The sequence below is a fragment of the Xenopus tropicalis genome, chromosome 5 (genome assembly GCF_000004195.4).
Source record: "Xenopus tropicalis strain Nigerian chromosome 5, UCB_Xtro_10.0, whole genome shotgun sequence".
Taxonomy (NCBI): domain Eukaryota; kingdom Metazoa; phylum Chordata; class Amphibia; order Anura; family Pipidae; genus Xenopus; species Xenopus tropicalis.
Genome location: NC_030681.2, coordinates 18,569,336 through 18,590,728, shown reverse-complemented (window position 1 = coordinate 18,590,728; position 21,393 = coordinate 18,569,336). Strand labels below are relative to the sequence as shown.

The window sequence follows — 21,393 nt, the reverse complement described above, 5'->3', positions numbered from 1 at the left end:
GCTCTACTAATACCTCACACTTTCAAGGGGCAGGCTTGAAAGAGCTACACCTGTATAACAGCCCTGTATCTCATACTTCAAAGCAGTGTTACCTTTAAGATGTGCACATGTTCAAAATGATTTATTAGCAATTATTTATATTTAGAGAAAATGTTTTCTATATCGCTGATGTCTCTTAGCTCCAATTGTCTGGTAGTGGTTTAAGATTTTTTTGTAGTTAGAATGCGTTGAAAAATAGATTTATAGTTTATTAGTTGCGTTAAGACCTATAGCCTATTTGGACCAACCACCATTTTCCCATAGGGTTTCAGTAGTTGTTTAATTTGTGTCACATATAAAAAAAAAAGAATTACCTTTTAACAAAGCAGATGATAATATTTGAGGTCTTAGATTTGCTGGCAACTTTGCAGTACTATGTATTCTTTGTGCCAGTAGTTGTTAGCTTCGTAATGATGTCTGGCATGTACAGGATTTACTTCTAAAATGATTTTTATTTATTTATATGTGTTTTTTTTTTTTTTTTGGCAGATACCTGAACAATACACCAGGCCACTTTGCAATAGCTGCTCAACAGAAGGGACACATCCATGAGGAACCCGTGTCGGCAGTTCGGGCCAAGCAAGCACAGCAGTTTGATTGGGCACTCAATAAATTAGACAGTTCTGTTAGAAGAACTGGGCGCATCACAAAAACACTTTTGCAAAAAATCTTCCATGATGTTTGCAGAACAGGTAAATGCTTTCCCTGTATGCAATTTTGGCCATTTCCACCAACAGTTCATGCCTATTGGGTGTTTATAACTGGATCATATTTGTGTTTTCTAGAGGTTCTGTCTGCCCCACTGCTTTATCCACTTAATATGTAATATAGATATTGCTCTCTTTCTTGTTGGACAACATTACCCAGTACACCATAACTTTCATCTGTTGATTTCTGGGAATTGTAGTTAAGCTATATGCAGTGGGACTGTAGTGCTATATTTGTTCTGTATTTTAAGGGCATAGTCCCACAGGGCGATTAGTCACCCCCCCCCCCCCCCCCCCGATAAATCTCTCTAAATGCTACCACAGGCGACATCTCCCTGAAAAGCCTGTCCATTGGCAATAAATGGGATTACAATTCGGCATTTTGAAGTCGCACAAAGTTTCCTCCTACAGGCTTTTTGGGGCGATAGGCTGTGGGACATTACCCTAAAGGCAGTTACCTGTAATACATCAAGTGCAAGGTACTGTTTTATTATCACAGAGAAAAAGGAAATAATTTCTATAAATTAGAATTATTTGTTTATAATGGATTCTGTGGGAGGTGGACTTTCAGTAATCTGGAGTTCCTTGGGTAATGGGTTTCCAGATGAGGGATCCCATACCTAATATCCTGATAACTGCTGTCGTCTGGTATCTAGTAAGAAAATATTTTATATATTGGCGTCATGATGCTTTTTTTTTTTTTTTTTTAATTGTGTTTGTAAAGTTGATATGTTCATTTCCACATTAGCAGTTAACTTGTTCGGTTAAATTGCCATCTCAGTTTGTTTTTTACATTGAGTCATTTTGTATGGCTAATTATATCCCTGAAATTTTCCAGAATGTTATGTTACTTTTTCATAAAACTATTCTGGATGCAGTTGTTAATGTGCTGCCTTTTTTTTGGCTCGTTAGTTTAACAATGCATATTCTGCCCATGATCTCTCTGGTATAAATTGCTTTACCCTCGTACACTCCCCAGTGCAACACCGGTATCATAGTGATTGCCTGCTCATACACTTCTTAAAGGCATATTTGAAAAATAGGACTTCCTTCCCATACACTTCTCCCAAGGCAAGATGTATGATAACCCTGCTCCATAAATGTAGGGATACAGTACTAGCGGCATGATGGAATGGTGGCAAAGCTTTAGGTGCCTGTGTCTACCAGCACCTGTTGGGATGAGTCTGTTTTGCCCTTTTTTATATGTTTCAGCAAAAGTGCCCCCAATTGTACAAATATCCACCCTCCCTCTGTGTAGAACCCCTCCCCCGATGTATAATTCAAATCTACCATCAAACAACCTCTGCTGAAACTTTTGGTCTATCATTACATCTCATGGTTGATGGGGCTATCAATTCTTTATAATAGTGGTGTTGGTGTGTTTCTAGACATATTTTGTGCTACTTAAAGATATTCTTGGAATCTTAGATTATAAGTACAGTTGGTGTACAAGTTGCAAATTTATTCTTTATTGTGTACCACTATGTCAATATGTGGTTCAGGTGTCTCTTCCCTAATAATGTCATTTCTGTGACCTGCAGGTTCAGGGGTTTCTACTAGTTGTTCAGCTAATCGGCCATATATTGTACTTATTGTATATTGTACTTAAATTCCTAAAGTCTCTTTTGCCCTTCTTAATTGTTTTGCTTTGGGATACTCAAATTAATGTAAAATAGCGAAAATATAAAATAAGGTCACTGGCTGTTCCAGTTTACCCTTTTTTGCAGTAAGTTCTAGTAAGCTCCAGGGGTAGATTTGCCAAATTGATTGTCTTTGTGTCTGTCCCCCAAAACAATCAAGAAGTTATATAGGATATCAACCAATTGAATACAGGCTGTAATTAGCTGTAATGGCTGCCAGGCCGGCTGGTGGAAGGGGAGAAGTGGCAGCCAGGCCGGCTGGTGGAAGGGGAGAAGTGGCAGCCAGGCCGGCTGGTGGAAGGGGAGAAGTGGCAGCCAGGCCGGCTGGTGGAAGGGGAGAAGTGGCAGCCAGGCCGGCTGGTGGAAGGGGAGAAGTGGCAGCCAGGCCGGCTGGTGGAAGGGGAGAAGTGGCAGCCAGGCCGGCTGGTGGAAGGGGAGAAGTGGCAGCCAGGCCGGCTGGTGGAAGGGGAGAAGTGGCAGCCAGGCCGGCTGGTGGAAGGGGAGAAGTGGCAGCCAGGCCGGCTGGTGGAAGGGGAGAAGTGGCAGCCAGGCCGGCTGGTGGAAGGGGAGAAGTGGCAGCCAGGCCGGCTGGTGGAAGGGGAGAAGTGGCAGCCAGGCCGGCTGGTGGAAGGGGAGAAGTGGCAGCCAGGCCGGCTGGTGGAAGGGGAGAAGTGGCAGCCAGGCCGGCTGGTGGAAGGGGAGAAGTGGCAGCCAGGCCGGCTGGTGGAAGGGGAGAAGTGGCAGCCAGGCCGGCTGGTGGAAGGGGAGAAGTGGCAGCCAGGCCGGCTGGTGGAAGGGGAGAAGTGGCAGCCAGGCCGGCTGGTGGAAGGGGGGTTGAGGCATGCTGCAACAGAAGTTGTGTGTATACAATTATATTTGCTTTGCTTTGTTTCATCTGGCTTGTCTTGATTGAGTTGTTTTTGAATTCACTCTATTAACATGAGCTCCCTTTGCAGGTTACCCAAGCAGCAACCAGGCCTTGCTTTTGCTGCGGAGTTGTGGATCTTTGCTGCCAGAGCTGCAGATGTCAGAAAGAACAGAAATGGCACACCGCATTTGGGAAAAGCTTCAGGAACTGGGTAAGCACTGCAGTCATAGTTATCATTAATATATACATATCTTATTCAAGATTTGCATCTAATAACCCTGCAAAAGTATATTATTTTCCTCTTTTGTCTCTGGAGTTTTATAATGTACATGGAGTGTGATAGCGTATGTTTTTGATTGGGGTATTTTATTTTGCCTTTTGGCCCCTAAAAAAATCTGAAAAGATAATATCTGGCACATCACAATCCTGATGGGATTTATTTGTTTATCTGTTGCAGCTCTTTAATGGAGAACGCTCAATAAGTGATAACTCCCCGCTGAGCTTTTTTCCCCCCGTTCCTCTCTTTTCATGTTCTGTTTATTTTAATTTGATAGATTTTATGCAGATTTACGCCAACTGCCAGCATATTCATTGTATACATTAGCCTCGATGCCAGCTTATATAGCATAAAGTAAGCAGTCACCCAGAACATGATTGCCTGTGCAACGGAGAAGAATATGCAGGCTACAGTTATACGATGATTACATGAATACAGCTCCTTCCTATCCCCTTTAGAATATATGTGTTGCATCTCTTTAGCAATTATCTACAACTCCGCGTTGCTATTCCATTGTGATACTGACTTTTCAGGTAATATGCTGATGTGTGTTAACCCTTTTCTAAACCTGCTTCCTAGGTGCTGTTTTTGACGTGAGCCATTACAATGCTCTACTAAAAGTCTATCTGCAAAATGAACACAAATTTTCACCTACTGAATATCTTGCAAAAATGGAGGCCGCCAATGTGCAACCTAATCGGGTAGGTACACAATACAGCAGTTAGCTGTTTTCTTTTTTTCACCTTTCTTCCTACCATTATTACAGGGTAATTACAGAAAAATTATATGCATTCTCTAGGAATCACAACTTTTCTTGTTTTTGTTAGGTTACTTATCAGAGGCTAATTGCTGCCTATTGCAATGAAGGTGATATAGAAGGAGCAAGGTAGGTATTTAAATTTTGTTTTATTTTTTTTAAGCTTGCAGACCTTGACTGTTATGTCAAGTGTTAGTGTAAATGTAAAAATAATGCATCAATTTTTTTCATTATTGTTTTATAGGTGGATCTATGTCTTATTGTCTGATATAGCCATATTAAAGGCATATGATTCTTTCCAATTTTTACAAGAATGTTACTATGCCTATATAAACACTGCCATCACTAATATCTTTTTATAGGTGCCCCTAGTTAATAACCTGATACAACGGCAGAGTGTCTTTCTGTATGAACTTATGCTTATAGGTCCTTATAAACAGTGCCCCAGCCAATTGTGACTTTGCCTTGTCCCACTAGCGTGACATCACTCACACAGCCATCCTCCTTGTAGCTGTTATGACAGGTGTGTAACCAGGGGGCTGGTGGGGAGGCAGGGGAGCACCTTAAAAAATAGTGATGGCAGAGTTCATATAAGCATAGCAACATGTTCCTGTTCTCTCTTTAGGAAAAATCTCTGACAATGAACATGTTTTCTATAAGGGCTATTCTGAAGACATACATAGCATTTCAGCCTAGCACGTTTGTCTCATCCTGAGGTTTCCATTTACTTAATTGTGAATTGCCTCTACTGAGGGATTCTCCCCCTAACTTATCGAGATCAGTCCACTCATTCACTGTTCTTGTGCACATTAAGTGAGGCCACTAGCCTCACAGCTCAGGACCCACTACTCTACATTTTGCTGCAGCTCTTCCAGTGACTTTTGAGTCCAGTTTTAAATATAAGCGTTCATCTGCACTCATCAAGACATTTTAAGGCTACTTATAGTATGAGTTAGATACATTTCCTTAATTATATCAAAGTGGGGATTGCTGGTCAATATTGCAAATGATATTCATCTAACAGTGTTGCTCATCCCATGTCTGTCCAGTTCTCTCTTTAACATTAGATTTGATCAGCTTTTTTCACAAAGGGATAACTGTATTTTTCTAGGCAGCAGCTGATCTAATATATGCTGCTAACAGAAGTTGGGTAGGAAGGTATGATAAGACAATCAGTCGCTGTTTCAGCTGAGAGTGCAATATATCTGTTATTTTCCTGTACAATTTATGTACAGGAACCTTAAAATAAAAAATGCAGTCATAGGTGGTATTGTGCCTTATAATAAATTCAGTCACAGGCTGAGATCTCTTACACCATTGAAAGGTGTTTCATTTGGTAATACTTTTAATATTCAAAATGTGCAAGTTGTTACTGGTAATCAATTACATGTGCATTAGTTGTTCAGTGCTTGTTTATTAGTACTAAACTACTTTTTATTCCTTATAGCAAAATATTAGGTTTTATGAAGAATAAGGATCTACCTATAACAGAAGCAGTATTTAATACTTTGGTTACTGGCCATGCAAGGGCAGGGTAAGGCTCCCACTATTCTTTTTTTCACAGCTATTTTTATTGTGAAGTAATTAAATGTTTTAACCATTTTTTTTTTGCAATTATTTTTGCAGTGATATGGAGAATGCAAAAAACATCCTGTCTGTAATGCGGAGTGCAGGAATAGAGCCAGGTCCAGAGACTTATGTTGCTCTCTTAACAGCATATGCGGAGAAGGGCGATATTAACAACATCAAACAGGTGGGGCATTTACTAAAAAAGAGGACTAGAGATTAGTGCATTTGATGTACTTGAATATTGTAACCTGCACCAGCCCCGGATACTGTCAGTATTGTAATTGTTTAAATGCTCTAAATGTCGACTGCTGGTTGACTTCTGTGATTTACTAGACCTAAAGCAGGGTTTTTTTCCCTGAGAATACAATTCTTGTGAATACAATTCTTTTTCTCTGTAACTTAGACCTTAGAAAATGTGGAAAAGAATGAAGGAAGCCTCACTGATAGAGACTTGATGCAAGTCATCTGGAGTCTGGCTAAGGCTGGATACCCTCAGTATGTTCAAGACATTGTGGAGCGCATGAGATATGACAGAGGATACATACCAGGTATTGTCCTATTAATTATAGGCATGTGTACTATTGTACTTGGAAAGCATTAGAAATGCCAGTTTTTTCCTACATTGCAGCTTTGATCTCCATGTTGGTTGCAGTTCAGACTGAGAATTGCTTATTGAAGATATTGCTGCTTTTATTTAATTCCTAATGAGCATTTTATTGGTTCAGTGCAGTTACATATTTTAGGGGACCAGAAAAAGTGGTTTAAAATCAGAGAAATTTCACTGTATTATGATCACCTGGAACTACCTCACCTGTAAAATTTATCCTGCCAATTTTGCCTTGAATTAACAAAATATCCATTAATCTATGTACACGTGTAGAAGTATATTAATTAGTCTGAAGGTGGTCTACATAACCAGTGTACCCTTTATGGTCAGGTTGTAAAACAATTTATGTAATTCAGTCATTGCCTCAAATGAAGGCAAGGCAGGTAATGTTCTGTATCCAAAATTCACATCTAGTATGTATGTATTAAAAGATGGTTTTTTGGTGCTAATATTAACCAGCTGCCCATTTTATTGAATTTAGTAGTAGAAGCCAAAATGGTTCATTTCCTCATTTTAGTACCTGACAAAGTGCTAAAAATGTGCATCCACTGCCTTTGTTCAGTTTTTTTGGGAATTTTAAATTGACTCATACTCTCCCTTGATTCTGCTCTGTGTTGTTGTATACTTCTAAGGGAATGAGCAGCGTAAATGGGGGAACTGCTGGAATAAACTGAGTGAAGGAGATTAGGCTTCCTGACTTAGAAGCTTCAGAATCACAAATTCAAGGGAAAACTAAAATCTATTCTAAATGTGCCAAGAATATATGTAAATATTTATATCCCATTTAAAACACTTTTATTTTTATATTTCACCCGTTTTTATAAATTATATCTGCAAAACTGTATTCTATAAATGCTGAATATAGTTAATGTGTAATTTTGGTCTATTCTAGATGCAATGAACCTCTGTTTGAGTCTTATGACCCAGGGTTTTGAAGATGTAGCTTTCCTTGTGTTGAAATCATTTTCGGCTGCCTCACATGATTCGCCGAATGGCGATTCTCTACACCACGGAAATTTCTTTTTGCGTCACTGTGTCAATTTGGACAAGGTACAATCTGTTTACTCTTCAGTGAATGTCTTGCAGGCTTCTAAAAACTTGGTGATTCTGCCACTCATACTAAAGTTCTTTTTGTTAAAAATGTATTTTATTTTTGCAGCCAGCAAACAAAGTAAAGCAGTTCTGTGATGGCTTAAAAGAAGAAAATTTGCATTCTGCACCTCTGCAGTTTGCTTTGTACTGTTCTTTGGATGCCAAGAAAGCAGGTATGATCTTCTGGGCCGATTACTGTGTAACAGTATTTTTGCTTGCTTTGTTTTTTAATCCTGTAGGCAAGATGGCCTACATGATTCTTTCTTATATGTGGGTAGATGTTATTTTGTTAGTATATTAAGTCTGACCAACTCTTTTGTGTTTTAGATTTAGCTCTTGAGCTCATGAAGATGATGAAACAAGAAGGAATGCCTGTCAGGCCACACTACTGCTGGCCTCTCCTGATCAGCTTCCAAAAAGAAAAAAATGCAGAAGGTCAGTTATTTTTCTTGAGTGATGTGCAGTGCTGGTCCATTATCTGTTATTTACAGCAGTCTGTGCTGTTCTTCCATCGGTCTGGGAAATGGAAACCTATTTATACCTATTAAATATCCCCATTTGATTTCAGGTGAGGTCATTCAGTCCTACAGTCTAATGATTAGCCTGTCGCTAACAGCAGTACTTGCCATGTAGTTTAGAACATGAACAACCTTTCAGTACTCATTTAAAGATAGACATACTCTACAAATAACTCAGGGAGCTCTTCTGGGTGTTTTACAATATACATAATAATGATTCAGTTTTTACATACCAGTATTAAGAAGTTTGAGTTGTGCAGAACAGCAAAAGTTTACTGAAGTAGGAACATCTCCTAATATCTCCCATCTCAGTTCTGTGACTCAATGACTGACTGTCACATTGAGTGATAGAACTAATAGAAGTGAACTTTGTGCCGATATGAAATATGTTAGGGTATATGCCCCCTTTAATTTTTTGCAAATGGATCCCTAGGATTGACATTCATATAGCTTGTCTTTTACATTCACTAAAGAATTAGCAATGGATTAAAAATAAAGGCTGCATTTTCATTACTGGGCAGCCATTCAAAGCATTATGTATCAATCTGAACAGGTTAAATCATGAGATTTGCTGCATTAACTGAACAGAAGATGGAATTTCTTTTTTTTCCTTTCATATTTCTAATTTATTTTTTTCATATGCTGATGAAATGTGCTAAAGCAATACCAATAGTGAGTGGCTCCTGCCAAATGTCTGATCCTACCTAGATGGGCACGACACTAAAAACTTCAGTCTTATGGAATCTTAAGTGGGTTTGGAGCATTAAGGAACACTTCCCTTGGTCCACAGGGGACAGCTGCAAAACGGGAGTGCATATTAAACAAATGTTACTTTTTAAGAGTGGGGTATCTCATTCGTTGCCTTCTGTTATAGGTAATTCATGAGAGTAATCTCTTAAAAAGCTGCTTTTAACAGAAGTACTTCCCCCTCGGGAACCCAAACAATGTCTTCTTTATCTTATTTCGCTGTATAATGTACCGCAAATTGAGATGCAAAGTTGTTAGTGTGACACCAGGTGACAAACAAAATGCATAAACCAAAAAAAAAAAAGAGTGCTTTTAGCAGACTTGTTCAAATGGCAGTTTTAGCTAAAATATACGTTGGCATTAGAGATTTGACGATGGAGTAGGAGCAAGTATTCCCTAATTGCCCTTGGCTATAACACTCAAAAACCATTTTAGGAGCTGCTTTGTGAAAACAATATGCAGGAACCTTAACATTTTGGCTGCTAAGAGGTTGCTTTCAGTCGGGAATGCACATTGGTTTGGATGGTGGAATTGAACTTCCGGTATAAAGTTAGTATAGTAGCTTCCTGTGTGTTAGGGATATGTATATGGTAGTCAATGTCTTGGGCAAAGGTTGCTCATACTTATATCATTTTTCTTGCAAAGCTCCATTATTTGTTCAAAGGCAAGCACATGATTGGGTGAATTACACCTTTTAGAGCAGCCATATGGTCGGCATAGTTGTGTATCATAGTATATATAAATATGCTGTGAGAAGAGTTTGTCTGTCTAGCCTTTGATATTAGCCATTCTAGTCAAACATCCCACAAAGGTGGACATTGCTATAGTCGTGGTATTAAACTGACGACTATGGCTGACGGGAGACTTTAGGAATGTAGGGTTATGGGAGCTTGCTACAGATGCAGATTCCATGTTAGCCAGTCAAGGTGATAACTTTATTGGCTAACTACGATAACCGTAGCAAGCTTTTAGAACACTTTAGTTCCTTTTTTGAGCTGATTACAATGAAGTGCTGTGGTGTTCTCTGATATCTATACAACATTCAGCCCATAGATGACCAGCAAAAAGGAATATCTGTGTGTGGGTAGTTCGCAAAGTCCTATACAAAGTGTTCTGCAAGGCACAAACCAATAAGGTACAAGATACTGTGGATCAAAGTGGCTGAATATAAATTTGGGCCAGTCAGTGAAGTGTGAAGTAAAAGGAATTCTATTTGATCTGATCACCATGGAAAAATTCACCCACTTTCTATGCATACCTATGGAATTTTTATAAGTACATTCATCAAATGATAAATACGCATCTAAAAATCCTATTGGAATGAATAGAAATAGGAGTGGAAGTTTTCAGTGATGAGCTGTAATCTCATATATTGATAAATCTGCACCCCTAAAATAAGCAATCACATTTAGAAGTGTAGCTGGCTGGGTTTTTTTTAGCCAAGCATTCCTATAAAATTAACATTACCTGGAATATGCTAACAAAGCAAACTGATTTATAGCCATGTTTCCTACATGGGGCTGAGCCAGATTTTATTATACCTTGTAGATTCAGTTCATTTTGTTCGGAACTACATAGGCAGTTTTAGTTGTTTGAAATAATTCCTTATATTGCTTTTAACTCTTCCCTAGACATGGACTTCAACTACATGCTTTTTCCATGTGAAGCAGTGTGTCTCTTGCTTTGAATGTACAGGCTAACCAACTGTACTAGAGTTTATTATAGTATTGACCTTCCCAATTCCCTTCCTTGGTATCTAGCTGAGCTTTAGAAGATATTCTCAAATCAACCCCGTACAACTGAATCGGCAGCTTAAATCTGCCTGTGTATGGCCTCCTTAACTATATAAAAACTTTCTCTGCTTTTCCTGTATTCTGTTAACCCCAGGGTTGCTGCCATTTGAGAAAAAGCCAGGTACTAGCTATCTAAATATTTAAAACTACTAAAAATTTAACATTATTGTAAAATCCAAAAGTTCTCAGAGGACCACTCAGAGTAAGTTTGCATCAGTTGATTTCTGGGTTTATATCCCTTCTAAATGGTATACTTAGCTTAGGTGTCAGTCACTTTTAAATTCACCTTTTTAAAAGGTTATGTAAAATATCTTTAAAAAAAATTGTTACTTCTCTTTCATCTTAGTTTCCAATAGGCAAAAGGAGACAATAAAGACCAATTGGTAAAATTCATTCACCTGTTTTGAGTTCCAGAATAATAATCTGCACTGTCTATGGCAAAAGCAGGCACAGTAAGGGATGTAGCAAGTTTTTGCTCTAATAGACATCATTCAGTTGCTATGGCATCTAGCTAAGTGTTCCTGGCCATCTCGGAGAAATAATTGGTATTGTAAGGACTGACATATCTCTATTTATGCTGTACATTTAGTATTTGAATAGTGCCTAGTAAGCACTTAATGCTTGCTGTATAAAAACATATTTCTACTTTTAATATTTTATTGCAACTCTCAAAGCCCTAGCCATTGATATGTTGCTTTATTGGTAATAAAGTGGACCTAAGGAGATTTTGGGCCCTCTAAAGTCCAGATACTTTGCAAATTGGGTTGCCACCTTATCTTGGGAAAATTACCATTCTTCCTATATTTTCATCTCATCCCTATTAATAATAATGGCATGAAGCATAATTTTCTAAGGGCCAGGCCAGTAAAATACCACACAGAAGGCTGCCCTATGTGCAAAGGAGATACAGTGGCTTGCAAAAGTATTCGGCCCCCTTGAACTTTTCCACATTTTGTCACATTACAGCCACAAACATGAATCAATTTTATTGGAATTCCACGTGAAAGACCAATACAAAGTGGTGTACACGTGAGAAGTGGAACGAAAATCATACATGATTCCAAACATTTTTTACAACTGCAAAGTGGGGTGTGCGTAATTATTCAGCCCCCTTTGGTCTGAGTGCAGTCAGTTGCCCATAGACATTGCCTGATGAGTGCTAATGACTAAATAGAGTGCACCTGTGTGTAATCTAATGTCAGTACAAATACAGCTGCTCTGTGACGGCCTCAGAGGTTGTCTAAGAGAATATTGGGAGCAACAACACCATGAAGTCCAAAGAACACACCAGACAGGTCAGGGATAAAGTTATTGAGAAATTTAAAGCAGGCTTAGGCTACAAAAAGATTTCCAAAGCCTTGAACATCCCACGGAGCACTGTTCAAGCGATCATTCAGAAATGGAAGGAGTATGGCACAACTGTAGACCTACCAAGACAAGGCCGTCTCCCTAAACTCACAGGCCGAACAAGGAGAGGGCTGATCAGAAATGCAGCCAAGAGGCCCATGGTGACTCTGGACGAGCTGCAGAGATCTACAGCTCAGGTGGCCTTTATCGAAGAGTGGCAAGAAGAAAGCCATTGTTAACAGAAAACCATAAGAAGTCCCGTTTGCAGTTTGCCACAAGCCATGTGGGGGACACAGCAAACATGTGGAAGAAGGTGCTCTGGTCAGATGAGACAAAAATGGAACTTTTTGGCCAAAATGCAAAACGCTATGTGTGGCGGAAAACTAACACTGCACATCACTCTGAACACACCATCCCCACTGTCACATATGGGGGGGCAGCATCATGCTCTGGGGGTGCTTCTCTTCAGCAGGGACAGGGAAGCTGGTCAGAGTTGATGGGAAGATGGATGTAGCCAAATGCAGGGCAATCTTGGAAGAAAACCTCTTGGAGTCTGCAAAAGACTTGAGACTGGGGCGGAGGTTCACCTTCCAGCAGGACAACGACCCTAAACATAAAGCCAGGGCAACAATGGAATGGTTTAAAACAAAACATATCCATGTGTTAGAATGGCCCAGTCACAGTCCAGATCTAAATCCAATGGAGAATCTGTGGCAAGATCTGAGAACTGCTGTTCCCAAACGCTGTCCATCTAATCTGACTGAGCTGGAGCTGTTTTGCAAAGAAGAATGGGCAAGGATTTCAGTCTGTAGATGTGCAAAGTTGGTAGAGACATACCCTAAAAGCCTGGCAGCTGTAATTGCAGCAAAAGGTGGTTCTACAAAGTATTGACTCAGGGGGCTGAATAATTACGCACACCCCACTTTGCAGTTATTTATTTGTAAAAAATGTTTGGAATCATGTATGATTTTCGTTCCACTTCTCACGTGTACACCACTTTGTATTGGTCTTTCACGTGGAATTCCAATAAAATTGATTCATGTTTGTGGCTGTAATGTGACAAAATGTGGAAAAGTTCAAGGGGGCTGAATACTTTTGCAAGCCACTGTATTTCCCATATCTGATAAGTTATATGGATCATTTTGGCCTTTCAGAAAATGAAGTCTGTGGATGCTTGTTTACAAAATTGGTTGACTTGCTCCTCCTCCAAATTTCCTAGCATTTGCCTTTGAGAAAGGGCTACTTATAGATATTTCTTCCTGTTGCAAAGCTTAATAATCCTTTTAAGAGTTGATGGCTTTTCCTCTTAATTAACCTTATCTTTGGGTGGGTGCTTCAAGCACTTTCTTTTTTGCAGTGGAAAGCCTTCTACTAGAAGTCTTCATTACAGCCCCTTAGATTCATAGTACTGAATTGTTCAGCTGCATCCGTTTTTTGTTCTAGATGTTATAAGAAGCCCAGTATAGTTATTGTTTCTGATTTTCTGAGAAGGCATCAAGTCTTTTCTTGCGAATGTGCAAGGGACTAATCATAGGGAGCATCCCACAAATGTACCACTGTCCTGAAGGATAAAGAAGAGCTCTATCTCTAATCTCAAAGTTTGCCTTAGGTTCTCTTTGAAGAGCTGTTGAATAGATTTTTAGAGACTTTATGGTAATTCCCTGGCTCTGTTACAAGCTAAACAAATGTTTCTTTGCAGCCAACTTAAATCCTTATGGAAGCCCTGACACAATTTGACACTGACCCAAGTGCCTGTTGAGTCATTTGTGTGCATGTTATAGCATTTGCTGTGTTGCTTTGAGCAGACTGGGGCCAATAAAAATCCATAGGAGGGCTACATCTGGCCCGCGGGCCTACAGTTGGGCAGCCCTGCCCCAAATCATGGGAAATATCTTTCCTGTAACTACACATGGTGATTAAAACAAGTCGGATCAGCGTCTCTTAACCAGTGTCTGGGCCACTAAGCTGATTTTTCAAATAATTTGGCCTTCCTGAGAATGAAGGCAAAGAACCACTGCTGTGTACTCTTTTCTATAAGAATATTACAGTTTTTCTCATGGATTGCTGTGGCCCATGTCACATGTTGGTGTTAAATTTAATGATACCCTATATATGTAACCCACAACTGCATAGTTGCCTTGGCATATTAGAGCTGACATACTTCTTAATATGAACAGATAAAAAGTTATGAATCCTTTTCAACCCCAAAATGTTTCTAATAAGTGTTTAGTAAGTTAATAGAGGATTTTAGCATCTGTAATTTACCTATAAAATGATTTCCGTTACTAATATTAGAAGAACCTGTTACCTTTCTCAATAAGATTGACATGGACATGGACTGTCATGGATTGACAGTTTAATTGAACAATACATTTGGCGGATCTATTTACAGAGCTTTTAAAGGGGAACTGAACCCAAAAACTGTTATTTTTTCATATACATTCATTGTAAATTTTTAATGGTTATTTATAAAGGTTATTGCCAACAAATGCAGTATATCTCTGGCTGTTTATAATCCTTGCACTGCTGGTTCCTTCCGGAAGCGGAAGCCAGTGATTAGTAGACATGAAGGAGAGCTGACTTGTGCTACATTGCGTCAAGAGGCAGAACCAAAGAACAGAAAGGGCTAAACAAACACTGTTAAGCTGCAGTTATATTCACTAATGTTGAATTCATGTATGTATTTAATTTTGTGTCTAGAAAGTGGGCAAAAACCTAAATTTGAGTCTGGTTCCCTGACCAGTACAGAGTAGAAGACGGCTGTTAAAATGTTCATTGTGTCCAGGCAGACTCTCCCTCTAATTAAGTCTCTGTCGTTTCATGCCGATTCCTGGCCCAGATTAAGCAGGGATTTTGTTTAAGGCAAAGTCGAGCAGATGACGCGACTTTAATTCAGTGTGACTTGCCTGCATGTATTTCTAAGTGCTCAAAGGGAATTCACATCTGATTATTTGCACCGTGGTGCACCGCATAAAATATTCATGGAAGTGTCACTTTTCCATAGGTGCCACTGCAGGGCACGGCTAGGGACTCGGGCAACTTTGCGTTCAAACAAAAAAAGTCCTCAATCCGAGAGGCAAGTTATAAAAAAAGAACATATGTTGCGCGCAAGCGGCGTCCTGCTGCCTCGGACAAAGTCATTGCCTTTCCCCTTCGTACCGGCGGCATTGTCAATACCTGTATAAGTTCTGACATAAGGAAGTTAACTGTGTGTAATGGCATGAAAGCAAAGTCCTGTAAATATTATAGATTGAGCTGTCGCCCCTCCAGCTCCGCAGCCTTAATGCTTGAATGGCTTCATGCAATCACTTTATTTAGAGCGCACTTCACTTCATGGATTTCCTGTCCTTATTTAATTGTACATCATGCCATTGTTACTTTCACTTGCAGCAATGAGACTTTGTTCGTTTACTTTCAACTCTTTATTGTTTCATATATACATATAATGCACTTTAGTAAATAAAGGTAAATATTAGTAAATTATTAATTTATTTGTATAATATATACATAACATTTTACCACCTATTTATGATCCCCGGTTTTGGAAATCTCATTTCAACCTTAGAGGCACTTTTTGTATTTATTTATTTATTTATTTATTTTACTCTTTTTGTCTAACTTACAATTTTGGAGATAAATATACAGAATTATTTTTCTATTCTAGAAAGGGTATTTATTTTAGGGATACAGCAAATCATTGCACTTTCTGATTTGGAGGCAATTTATTTAGGCATAAAACTATGCGTACTGCTAAACAGAACCTCTAGTAGTCTGCCAGTCCACACTAGGCTACTAGTAATTGGTCACCTACTAGGAAAGTTTTTGTGCTTGTTTTGCTCCCCGGCTTTTTTTTCATTAAAATGTTGCTCATTGGTTAAAAAGGTTAGGGATCTCTTCTCTAGTGAAACAATTCTTTCAGTGCAGATGCTTATATAATGGTAACATTTCTGTGTTCTTTGACCTGCAGGTACCATAAAAGTAATTAAAGCGCTTTCGGAAATAGGCGTGGAACTAGATGTTGAGACGTATTCCAACTATGTCCTCAGTGTGTTCAATGATGTAAAGTCTGCTCGTGCACAGTTGCAGGTATGTATGATACGCTTGGTATTTTTCCATCTGGGCGCTATTAAGGATTACTAGTACAATAATGAGGTTGATACTAGTTATGGCAGGTCAGAAAATTTCCAACCCACACCTAGCCCTAACCTGCTGCCTCCAAACCCACCCTCAGAGTCCTCCTAATGCCGACCCAGCCCCCTCTGATTGATATGGTGATATCACCGTTCTACAAGGGCAATAAGCTTTGATTCTCAGATTGTTGTATGGGGACACCTCCACTCATTCGCCCAGGAGCTTGACTGATAGAGGGATTGTGGGGATTGTAGTTTTGAATCATTTTAATGCCTGTCCCTGATGTGTACCAGTGCTGTTATGTTGGTTGCATTACACACAGGTGTGCGGATAACAAAAGTGACTTTACAATATTTCTATTGTGGGTCAGGCTTTAACCAGTACTAACTGCATGTATGTTTGTTCACTCAGGAACATGGTTGTACAGTTGATTCCAGTTGGTTTAACTTGGCGGAGCTGAGACATGATGCAGTTTCTGGAAACTTGGAGGAAGTGTATTCTCTCTGTAAGTGCACTGGATATCCTTGTATCCCAGCTTGTTATGTTGCATGTCAGGCAATAATCAGAAGGGATATCACAACCCCACAGCAACATGGAACCTACGTATGCTGCAGACAGACATATTATACTAGCTCTTTTGTTTTTATAAGCAAAAAAGGGCAACAAGCCCTTTATTTTTTATAAATTTGCACAGAGGCTACAACAGATCGTATTATTTAAAACACCAGGGTCAATGTGTTGCCTGCCCATGACTCGTGCTATAAATAAAATTGCAATTTTTCTAATAATCCAAACTTACATTGAATTTGGTTGTCCCCTTGAGCGATTATGTTCCATGCAATGATGATTGTTTTAGAGGAACATGCCTATACGCAAGTTACAGATAATCATCTATAGCCTTGGTTTTAATAAGATTTTGCTCATGTCCTTTCAGTATCCTCACCAAGCTTTCCTTCTGTGGATCTGGGTCACTTTAGAGGCAGTCTCATAACTGCATTTAAAAGGTAAGATTAAAGCATTATGAATTATTATTAATAATTATTGATGCATTATTGATGCATTGAAAGATGCATGACAAAGTACATTGTTTGTGGGTATTGTTTAAATCTAAGTAACAAAAAAAGAAATCTGCAGTTTTCAGGGTCGGACTGGGGGGTGCAGGGCCCACCGGGGCTCCCGCCCCAGGGGCCCTGCAGGTGCCCCAGCCGCGTCCCCTAACCCCCCCAGGGGCCCCCCTAACCCCCCCCCCCCGAAGGGCCCCCGCCTGACGTCCTCCCCGAGTGCGTATAAATTGAACGCATCAGGGGAGGAACAGTCAGTAGCGGGGAGCGCTGGCAAAGGTCGGACTGGGCCGCTGGGGCCCACTAGGGCCGGGGCCCACTGGGATTTTTCCTGGTGTCCCGGCGGCCCAGTCTGACCCTGGCAGTTTTTGAATTATTCAGCTTTTTGCTCAGCAGCTGCCCAGTTTCAATTTCAGCAGCTATCTGGTTGCTAGGTTTCAGTTTAACCTAGCAACCAGGCAGTGGTTTGAAAGAGATACCGGAATATGAAAAGAGGAGGGCCTAAATAGAAAGATAAGTAATAAAAAGTAACAATAACAATAAAACTGTAGCCTCACAGAGCGATAGTTTTTTGGCTGCCGGGGTTAGCGACCCCCATTTGAAAGCTGGAAAGAGTCAAAACGGAAAGGCAAATAATTAAAAAATAGTAGAAAATTAAAACCTATTGCAAAGTTCTTTGAAATAGGACATTCTATAATATACTAAAAGTTAACCTGTTGATGAACCACCCTTTTAAAAGTGGTGGTTCACCCCTAAGTTAACATTTTACGATGTTGTAGAATGGCAATTTCTAGGCATATTTTCATTATGTGTTAGTTTCTGAATTATTTGCTGCCTAACTCTTTCCAGCTTTCAAATGGGGGTCACTGACCCCAGCAGCCAAAAAACTATTCCTCTTTGAGGCTACAATTTTATTGTTATTGTTACTTTATTATTAATTTTTCTGTTCGTATTCATTTACTAGCTTCTCGTTCAAATCACTCCCTGGTTGCTAATGTAACTTGGACCCTAGCAACCAGATAGCTGCTGAACAAAAATTTAAATTAAAAACTACAATGATGACCAATTGCAAACTCCCAGAATATTACTCTCTATATCATACTAGAAATTAACTCCCACCAATATATCATACATAATGCATTTCCCTGATTTTACATCATTCTGGATTTACACTGGTTTTTTCTAGTCCCCTGAAAAATGTAAAATGGCATTTCTATTGTAGTTGAATTTTTATTCCAACCATGATTAGTGCATATTTAGGAACAATGAATTTTTAAATGAAAGATTGCCTTTTATTTTGGGATTCGGGTCCAAATGTCAGATCACCAGTGGGTTATTTAATTATGCAGAGCACTGAGTGTTAGTCCCATAGTCACCACCCCGGCATATACATTATATGGAATTATATGGAATTTCATGGAATTATTTGGCTTTATCCTTGGTTAAAACTTAAAATATTTCACTAGCGCTTTCCAATGCATCATATAGGAACACGTAACTTTTTTTGCTGCAGATATATTGTTTGTCGGCAAACGCTCAAGGACGTGACAGTTCAATCTGATTATTTGTCAGGTTAATGTAAAGTTGCATTCCCCCCATTCTGCTCTGAAGGTTATTAGCACCTCAGAGAAGGAGAGTGGAGTTCAAGCTTAATGTAACATGGATAATTTTTAGTCTTATTCTTTAAAAGCAGATCGATAGCCCTTTTCAGGCAAATGTTTCTTTATTAAAACACTTAACAAATGTTTGCACTTAGAAGGAACATGTCACTGTGAAATCTGTTTTACATGGCAACTCTTAAGCATTAATGGTACAAGAGGTTTAATTTAACTGTTTTTTTCCTCCCTTCTCTGTTTTGTTATCCTCTGCTGCCACCTACAGGTCAAATAATGTAGATCTGAAAGCTAAGGTAAGTGCCTTGTCAATTATTTTTACTGTTTCATTTGTGGAATTTTGTTAAATTAACTTTTATGATGTGCAATTAAAGAAATGCAATAGAAGCATTAATTAAAAATGCATTTCCGCACGTGTTAAGGTTTTTTGTGCAGTTTTTAATAAGACCGTTTGCCATTGGAGACTTATTTGTGAAAATAAGCTTAATAGAGATTATATGAAGGTTTTTATGCGTTAAAGAATTAGTCTAAGCCTATGTCACATGTTTAGATCCCTCTTTACCGCCATAGTGCAGATATAACAAACTCCAGCTTTCTGTAACGATATACAGTTCATTTTGGCTTAAAGACCTATAGTTGACAGATCTTATTTGGTCATTATTAAGGCTGGTGGCCCCATATAATGCTACTGTTGTATCACTTATACAGTATATGTCAGAACTCTGTATTGTTGTTGTACTGACTGCACCAGGGTGATGGCACGTGATACAAAAAGATGTTCCTAGTCGGCCGATTCTCTAATCAGACCTGTATAGTTTTGTGATGAGAGGGAGAAGTCCATGCAGATTGGCTGGCTGGTGATGGGGTCAAGTACATAACTGCCATTATCCTACATGGAAGAGCAATAGGGACACATTTCTGAGCCTGGCACCTGTATAAATGGGAGCGTTTAGAGAAAGGCTGTTTACTGAGCATAGTGATTTCCCTTCTCGACGTCCCCATTCTGTGTTTATTTTCTCCTGGAACAAATTGCTAGGATGCCGAGTGACAGCGAGGGGGCAAGATGATTTATTATTTTCAGAATTCAATTTCATTCGCCATTTGTCCTTGCCGCGCGACTTCTCGGCTGTAATACACGGTTATTTTGTCTTAACAGATAACAGAGCTGCTGTACAAGGACGGGCGCTACTGCCAGGCAGCTTCCGGACCAAATGGTAGCGTTTCAGTATCTGTGATTGTAACTTAGCCGTAAATCCGTTGCTGTGTGTAATGAGTCCGGCCTACAGATATTACAGCAGTAGATGCTGTGTGCTACATGCTTACATTTTTGCCCCATAAGCATATTTAATTGGGCAGCTTTGCAATTAAATGTCCTTTTATTTATATGTAAGGCCATGTTTTCGAATTAGTGATAAGTTAATTAGCTTTTTTTTTATAAAAAAACAAAAAAACCTCCTCCTTCTCCTTTTTCTACTTCTCTCACATTCAAACTCTAGTTACTTGGTTCACTGTCCCCAACAACCACAACGTGGTTCAATGCCTTCATTTATTAATCCCTTATCTTTCTGTATTGCACACACCTTTCCCTCCTGTATTCTTGCTTTCCGACCACCAGAAATGTTACAAATGTGTTTTCACGAGAAGATACATTTTTAGATGAAGTTCCCATTTAATTGGTGTTGGCTGCCATTCTTTGACAAGGACTTGTGTAGAATTAAATTGGACCAGTGGTCCTGCTTTAGGGCTAAAAGGGTTAGGTTACAAGTTTTACGTAGAGATGTTTTTCCTTTAACCGCAGCTAGAACCCTTCAATTAAGTAATAGCTCTCGTTATAAACCCCCCCCCTCCACCGCCAACCCCACCACCAATTATCTTCACTTGCTCCTCTAAGGCAACCAGTCTTATGGAGGTTTCTGGCCCAGGGATTCAGGGTAAAGGTGCTTGTCTCTGTGCATGTATTGCACCTTGGTCATGAGAAAGCCTTACTGTCTTATTTACATCTCTTGTCCCTGATATATAAAGAATGTAAAGCTTGATTTACTGGGTTTGGCTGGTCATGCCTCCAGTTATATCACCAGGCCTCTTGGGCTACTAGACTGTGCCCCTTTATGGCTTTCTTTAATGTGATTTAAACTGAATAGGAACATCGTGGGCGGGGAGATTGTGGAAATCCTGTGAGGAAATCATGGCTGGTGAATATACTACCCGAGCCAGAATACTGTCATTGAAATGGGGGGAAATAAGACAAATGGGAAATAATTTCAATTGAGTGTATGCACTGGAGCAGTAAAAAGGTTTATTGGTCTTCAAATAACATAGCGCTATTGGGAAGTAGCAAGCCCTGGGCCAAGTGTTACACGCTGGAAATATACATAGTGCTGCCTCAGTGTAGATCCACTTCAATTGCAATATGCTCGGCTCTACCTGTGCCTTAAGACTAATGAAATGGAGGCATATCTTTGGGGGTACTGTAATTGCAAAGTTGCAATGCTGCTTATAAGCCGCATAAATATATATATTTATGGCATGTGTACATATGGTCTTTAGGCATTTCACCTCCCAGCATTGCCCCAAACAAACAAACAGAAAAAAAAAAAAAAACGGGGAAAAAATGAAAGTCGGAAAGA

General features: G+C 39.5%; 1 protein-coding gene across 1 annotated transcript in view; it reads left to right on the top strand.

Annotated features, from left to right (window-relative positions):
* The window catches only part of lrpprc (leucine rich pentatricopeptide repeat containing), an 83,039-nt gene that overhangs the window by 1,416 nt on the left and 60,230 nt on the right, over window positions 1-21,393 (top strand). The window contains 15 exon segments of the mRNA NM_001045738.1: window positions 529-731; window positions 3,343-3,465; window positions 4,111-4,232; window positions 4,359-4,417; window positions 5,736-5,822; window positions 5,915-6,041; window positions 6,261-6,405; window positions 7,357-7,514; window positions 7,624-7,729; window positions 7,884-7,991; window positions 15,929-16,047; window positions 16,504-16,597; window positions 17,027-17,096; window positions 19,035-19,062; window positions 19,923-19,980. Of these exon segments, the coding sequence (NP_001039203.1) occupies window positions 529-731; window positions 3,343-3,465; window positions 4,111-4,232; window positions 4,359-4,417; window positions 5,736-5,822; window positions 5,915-6,041; window positions 6,261-6,405; window positions 7,357-7,514; window positions 7,624-7,729; window positions 7,884-7,991; window positions 15,929-16,047; window positions 16,504-16,597; window positions 17,027-17,096; window positions 19,035-19,062; window positions 19,923-19,980 (1,607 nt within the window).